Genomic DNA, 7,507 nt, shown 5'->3' with positions numbered 1-7,507 from the left:
TGACCCAGAAACCTTCCATGGCTGTGCCAGGGGTCCTGGGATCCAGAGAGGGAGAGTTATTTATGAAGAAAGCAAAGTTTTCCTAACCAATTTTCCTAACACCCATGTCACCCACTGCATCCTGAGCCGTTACCAGCTGTCTTGACTTCTGTCTTGCCACTGGACTGCAGTGATTCTGAAGGAGAGACTGCCAAATTCATGAAACTTTGCCCTCCTTAAATCCAATTTATGCATGAATCAAAACATCACCTACACCATTTTACTGTTTTTACCGAACTAAAAGTCCTGTAGTGTCAGACAAAAGACAACAGCATTTCGGAAGCTGTAGTCATGACCCTGCACACAGGAGGCCCAGGACCAGGTTGTGAAGAGCTTTGAATGTCAAATGGAGTTTATGTTTGATCCTTAAGGTGATCAGGACCACTAGAGTTGGTTGAGCAAGGATGGGGAGTGATAGATTAGATGTGTGCTTCATGATAAAGGACATGTCAACCCGGATGTGGATTCCAATCCTGCCTTCCTCACATATTGTCTGTTGGGCCCTTCTCTAAGACTTTCCTTTCCCCTGCTTACCTCACACTTCCCTTTGCTACAGAAATAGGAGTGACTGAAATTGGTACTGATGGAGATCAGGAAGTCCAAGATATGAACCTCTATACCCAACAGTTAGGGACAGCTAGGGGGCGCCATAGTGCATAGAGTGCCAAGTCTGGAGTCAGGAAGACTCATCTTCCTGAGTTCAAATCTGACCTTAGCTGTGTGACCCTGGGCAAGTCACTTAACCCAGTTTGACTTGGTTTCCTTATATGTAAAATGAGCTGGAGAATCAAATATCAAACCACTCCACTATCTTTGCTGAGAAACCCCAAATGGGGTCATGAAGAGTCAGACACAACTGAGCACCCAACACAACTTTGCTTTGGCTTTCTCTTCCCTTTCCACTTTCTTCATTACTACCTTCACCTTCTTTTTGGCATTCAGTAAGCACTTAATAAATGCTTATTTACTCAGGTCCTCTTCCTTCTCTTTCCCTACTTTACAGATGTTTGTTGCTATCCATATTGACTTCCTTATATATACTCTCACACACACACACACACACACACACACACACACACACACAACCTTTGCCCAAGGAGAGAGGCAATGTATACCAAGTGCTTACATTTAAAATTATTCTTTTTTCACCTGAAAAAGGTTTGCTAGTACAACATCTTAAAACTCCAGCAGATATGTGATCGCCCTGATGAGTGTCTCTTCCCAGATAATTGATGGCCCATACCTTCCCATCCCGAGATTTCAGTCAGGGACTTCCCAGAACCCTCCACAGGGGATCCACCCCATGCACTTTCTTGTGCCCTCTATCTGATCATTGGTTCACATGTTGAGAACTTGAAGGGATTTAGAGGTCATTTAGCACTTTCTTCTCATTTACAGTTAAAGAATCCCAAGCCTGGAGTGATTAAGGAACTTCCCAGGTTCACACAGACAGCAAGTAAGATTCAAAGCCAGGTCTCTCCTTACTTTTTCCACCAATGCAGTGCACACATATTTTAATAAACCAACAAGTGATGGCATTGGTTTTCTGAGTTAAATATAAATGTTCTCCACATTGATTTCTGATTCTTTCTCTTATGTAGCTAGCTATCTCAAAATAAATACCGATTTTTTTTTTTTTTTGGATAGGACAGTTCTGGGCCACATAGAAATTCCTTAGTTTGGTTAAAGTAAAAAAAAAAATGAAGTAAAGCCTCAAATCAACCAACAGTAATTGGTTCAAGGGGGAGCTGTGGGAATCCGATTTTCTAGCAAGCTCTTGCTGCCTTAAAGCCCTGGCTTGGCGATCCCCTGTGACGTCCTGAGACAATAGAAGTACTCTTCGGAGAAATCTGTCCATGTCCCATGTTGTTTTATTTCTTTTCTCCTCTTTTCACACTCTGATTTTGCAGTAACTCAGCTCTTACTCAGATTCCTCTTCTCTCAGTCTGCTGGAAAGGAGTTCCCATACGATTAGAAGCCTGTCCACAGTGGAATGAAGGTTGGGAGGAAGATTGCAAAGAAAGGGATTTGAACTCCAGCTACCCTTTACTACCAGTGTGATCTTGGTAAAGTCACTGAACCTCTCTAGACTTTCATTTTCCCTTCTGTAAAGTGAGAGAGGTTAGACTAGACTAGATACGTGGTTCCCCAGGTTCCTTTCAGTTCTAAATTTGGCACCTGGTAAATAAGTAGAAATAGAAATATCAACAAAAGGAAAAAGATGTATCATGGGCAATCATTTGCAAAATCAGTGTCCTTGACTTAGGAGAGGTGGTTTCCAGGTGACACAAATGGTCATCTTTTTCTTTGCCCCTCGTACACCTGGACCAGTCAAGGCCATCTGCTAAGCACACACACAACTTCACTATATTTTAACAAATGATTTTAATAGAAAAGGTACATGATATGAACAAAAATAAATAATCTTTATCTCATATCTATCCCAGCAAATTTTACACTGCATTTGAAACGGCTTAAGATGCTGCTTTCCTCTTTTTTTTTTTTTGTTTCAATTCCACGTTTGAAACGAATGGCATTTTAATCCACTGTTAGATTCCCACGAATACACCATTAGTCACGTCATACCTACTCATTGTTCCAGATCCCATCATTATGATTTTTCCCCCTTTTATTCAGGTGACTAACATGCGAATATTTTCTTAAAGCAAAATATCATCAAGCCATTTTATATTAACTGTTGGAACCTGAGTGCATGGAGGAAAACAAAAATCCTTTTTAAAAAAGTTAAACTCTCTATCCTCCCCAAAAGACTTTGAATCCACAGTAATGTATTTCAATTCCTCATCTTGCTTTCAAAAGAACTGCATCGATTTTTCACCGTTCCATACAGGAGGGGGCAGACTAGAATAAATTTCTTTTTAATAAATATTTTTAAATGTATATTTTACAGTGACAATGCAATTTTTAGACATGTGCTTTGGTGCTTATTTGCATTACATATATGCTTCAAGTTATATATATAATATATAATATATGTATATCTTATATTATGTACCACCAACTTTGGGGGAGGGGGCCTGTTTTCTTCAATGACCATCTTTTGTTATCAGCCGCAAAGCACGGGAAATCAATCCCCTCCAACACAAGTCTCTTGCCTGGAGTTCACTCTTTCAAGATTCTTCACTGGTCTTGGGTCTTTGGCAATACCAGAAGCTCCAAGAAATGTTTTTGCAAAACTGGCTTGGGAACCAGTATTGGCAGCACCCCATAAAACCAAGGGGTTGGCTGGATTCTGCACATACATTCTGGTGCCAGGCTAGGGGTATCAGCAGCAGCAGCTTACAGAACAGAACAGATAGACTCAGGAACTTCAAACAGCCTCCCTTTCTCCTTGAGTTCCAAATGACTACGTTGAACCTGGCCCTGTTTGGCTGGCGCAATATAAAACTTTTGTTCATTTTCCTATATTGGAAAGGTGTTGAATATACTCCAGTATGAATATAGGTAAACATACAAACACACACATATATGTGTATATGTATGTATGTGTGTATATGTAAATGTATATATTATATACATATATACACATATATATGTATATACATATATATTTAAAATTGCTGACTCTTCTAAATAGAAGCTATGTTTTTGCAATAACGAATACTGGTCAATATACAAATGAAGGAAAACTGAAACAGATGTTAGTAATAGAACCACAAGCGTTTACATTTGCCCAGAAATGCTGCTATTTTAAACACTCTATATGTTGGTCTACTGTTTTTCTGTGGAATAATGCATTCTTGGCATCTCTGAAAGGTTTCAATATGTTACAAGGTTATCCTAAAAAAAAGAAAAGACTGATTTATCAATCTTTCTCCAGCCTGGTATAAATTTAAGATTTTTTTAAAGTACATGTGCTTAAGTTAATTACTTGTCCTAAAAACGAATCTTTCTTGCTGTCCTGGGTCTGAATTCAGCTTTTTTGTCAAGTTTTCTTTCAAATGACACTGTCAGCCAGTTCCACAGTGCACAGCGAAAGTCTAATAACAATGTCCCACAGGTTTCAATGGAAACCACGAAGATACTTTTTTCTGGGACGACAAATCTGGTAACCAAAAAAAACATCTTTCCTCCCACCCCTGAGATGCTCTAAGGGCTACTGCAAATCCCAACCCAGATATGAGACAATGACAGGATCATGTGGTGTTCAGAGAATGCATGACCTCTTCTACCAGCTTTGGACCAACTGCGTGGGGTTTTGAGTTCCAGTTACCATTATCTATAAGCCTCAAAGCAATTTAGATTTGGTCAACATGCTTCACTTTCTTGTTTTAAAAAAATTATCTCAGTAAGCTAACCTCTCCTTGGTTTCTCTGATAACCTCCATAGGCATAATCTAAAGGACAATTAAAAACACTTACCAATATACAACCAATGTTTTATTTTATAGTCTATCTTTCATCACTGCAGAAGTCTGTCACTGCTTATATCTTAGAGAAGTGAAATTTACAAATCACACAAGGCAGAAATATGTACATTAAATGTACAAAAGAAAGGATAGGGAAGAGAAGATTTAGAGAATATCTGAAAGACCAGTAAAATATATTACATTAAATATTGTTTAATAGCTAGGATTGTTCAATTCAGCTCTACTCAAGAACATGATCACTCAATTTTTTTTAATTTAAAAAACTCTAATTTATCAAAGGAGAAAAAAACTAATTTATGCTTTTTGTAGAAAACACCCCCAAAAGTGACATCTTCAATAAATCGGTGATTTTCTACTTTAAGATATTTTGTTAGTTATCTCCAGCAATGAAGGATAAATCTATGTCCTTGTACAATAAATTAAAAGTGAGAAAGTGTGGATTAAGAAGTTGAGAAATGATGGAAAAGATGTGCATCCTACCAGCACTAGACCAGGGAAGAATTATCCTCTCTCAGGCCTGTCAGAGGACAGTATCATGGAGATGAAATACTGAAGGCCAGATTCAGTGGGATTTGGGTAGAAAGAGCTGTCTTAGAAAACAACAACAGATATGCTGTGAGCTGAGTTTGTTGTTGTTATTTTTTGGTCAGTTTTCAAGAACTCTAAAAAGTTTGTATTCCCATTTAAAGAAATACATGGATAAAAGGGACCAGTCAAGGATGCTGGTGAACTCGGCTCTCCTTCTCCTTTTCAGTGATCTGTAATGCCCTCTCAGGAAATTGAAAGGAAACAGGGGACAGGATCAGGGAGGGTGGGAAAAAGATGCCTTCTAACCCATGAGACCTTACATAAATCATACCTCATCCATAGCCCCAAACCCTAGGAAAGAACACCTGTGTGTGTGACATCAGCCAATCCCCAGCTCAGAAAACCTTTACCATAAAAACCCTAACCACCTTGTACTAAAAAGAGGCCTCCGTTGCCCCAAATTGAGAAGTAACCCCATAGTACTGTAAAAGTTCAGATCACTGTCTGTATTAAGATATATTTATATTTATATATGTATATTATATATATATATTATGTACAAAACCTTTGAGATATCAGGCACCATCAGACCACATTTCCCTACCTAGATTCCCCTGTCCGAGTCCTTTCTGAATTCCTGAAGTGTCTGTCTGTCTGTCTACCTGCAGGTTGTTACAAGAGGTAAGAATGTATCGTCAAAACACAGGGTCATAACTTGCATTGCTGCAACACGTCCTCCAAGTGAATTAACCACATAAAAGTCATTAAAATATAAAGCTCTCATCTCCTCTGAATGAGACTCTTTACAGAAAGTCCACGAGGAATCCAGAGTTCTCAGAAGGTGGCTCGCATGATTCATTTCCTCTTGTAAAAATCACAGGGGAGAGATGCGGAGGTGCATTTGGGGAAGGCGGCCAGCCCTCACAGCCCAGCATCAGGGAGGCCTGGGGGTCGGATCAGGGGAAACCGGTTTTCGGAAATGCCTTTTTCTGACTGGGGCCATCCCAGTCGTGGGCCAAAGGACAGAGGCCTTCTGGCAGGTTTGGGCCAGGTGGGATGTTGCAACACTTGGTCTTTCTCACTTCTCTCGGATCACTTGTTAAGCAGGCACTTCTAAGGGAAATGCTTTGTTTTTCCTTTAAATTAAAAGGGGGGCGGGGGGAGGAGAAGATGCCCTTGAAGAAATAGATGATTCTTTGAGACTGAAGGCCTCTTCTGTCTCACAGACGAGATTTATCCACAGGGTTTCAAACTATTGACCTGATCTTGGCGTTAAAGGTATTTATTTAAATTCCTTCTCCCTCTCACCCTCCTCTAGATTTCAGTATTAGAACAAAATGATTCAATGACAAAGGACCTTAGGCAGGTGGAAAGATACCCATCAGACACCTTGTCCCCCTGAGTGATGCTGGATCTTCTCTGCTCTGTTAGGCGGAGCCCACCACCCTTCGGAAGAGACGATAGCTTTGGCCATGATGCCTACCCCAGCCCCCGGCCCGCAGCCCGCATCCCCGGATGAGCATCGGTTTCATGAGACCCGCGGGGGGCTTTCTCGGCGATCTCTCTAACAGAGACAGTTCAGTTTGGCTGAGGATGCCAAGTCAGGCAGAGATGCGGGCCACCGTGTCCCTTTCGGATCCCACCGGGCTGGGATCCTTAGGGCAAAGGCAGGAGACAAGACAGCGAGGTTCCTCTCCTCGTCTCCGTGAGCTCGACCCGTGTCGCTACGTTGGCATAGGTTCGATTTCCCCTCGGTCTGCACCTTCAGAACTCTCGTTTCCACCTTTTCCCCATAAAATAAATATTTTTCTTGGTCTCCCCCCATTTTTGCCAAATAATAATAATAACAATAATAATAACAATAATAAACCACATAGTCCTCGGATGGGAGCAGAAAACGGTTCTAGTTGCGTCTATTTGCAACTGGGGGAGGGGGTGCGGGGAGGGGGCATCACTGAGCGCTCTATAAATAAGTGGAGACAGTCCTGGGGTTCGGGGCGCCCCCTGGCGGAGGCGGCAGCCCTGCTATTTGCACACAAACTGGTCCACGATCTCCGTGCACTTCTTGCACTTGACGTAGCAGCACCAGTGGAACTTGCAGTGGCAGCGCTCCGTCTGCACCGTCTTGAACTGGTCGTAGCCGCGGCCGCAGCACATGAGCTCGCAGCCGTCCATGCCCTCCGACGTCTTGTTGCAGAGCCGACCCTGCGTGCCCAGCGAGCCCGTGCTGTCGTTGCGCACGCAGTAGTCCGGGCTCGGGTCGATGTAGACCAGGTCCTGCGTGGTGGGCGTGTTGAAGCGGCTGTTCACCTGCACCAGTTTGCCCCGGCTGTTGAGCTTCATGGCCGCGGCGCTGTCGTATTTCTCCTTCAGGGCGTCCCCCACCTTCCGGAAATCGGCCAGCTGCAGCCAGCAGGTCTTCAGGCTGCAAGAGCCGGACACGCCGTGGCACTTGCAGGCCACATCCGCCAAGTTATAGACCGTCTGGGAGAGGAGAAAGAAAGACAAGGCAGAAGGAAAAACAGAGAGAGACAGAGAGAGAGAGAGAGA

General features: G+C 42.4%; 1 protein-coding gene across 3 annotated transcripts in view; it reads right to left on the bottom strand.

Annotated features, from left to right (window-relative positions):
* Positions 1-2,405: 2,405 nt before the first annotated feature.
* WNT5A (Wnt family member 5A) overlaps positions 2,406-7,507 on the bottom strand; it is a 27,397-nt gene continuing 22,295 nt past the window's right edge. For all 3 annotated transcript variants that reach the window (XM_069084364.1, XM_069084365.1, XM_069084366.1), the window contains exon 5: positions 2,406-7,441. In XM_069084364.1, coding sequence (XP_068940465.1) covers positions 6,983-7,441 — 459 coding nt within the window. In that variant the 3' untranslated portion in view covers positions 2,406-6,982. The remainder of the gene's footprint in view (positions 7,442-7,507) is intronic.

This window comes from Petaurus breviceps, unplaced genomic scaffold (genome assembly GCF_028583685.1).
Source record: "Petaurus breviceps papuanus isolate PSGF00001 unplaced genomic scaffold, PetGlider_PUasm1.0 174, whole genome shotgun sequence".
NCBI lineage: Eukaryota > Metazoa > Chordata > Mammalia > Diprotodontia > Petauridae > Petaurus > Petaurus breviceps.
The sequence above is the reverse complement of the archived record's forward strand: the minus strand, read 5'-3'. Positions and strand labels throughout refer to the sequence as shown.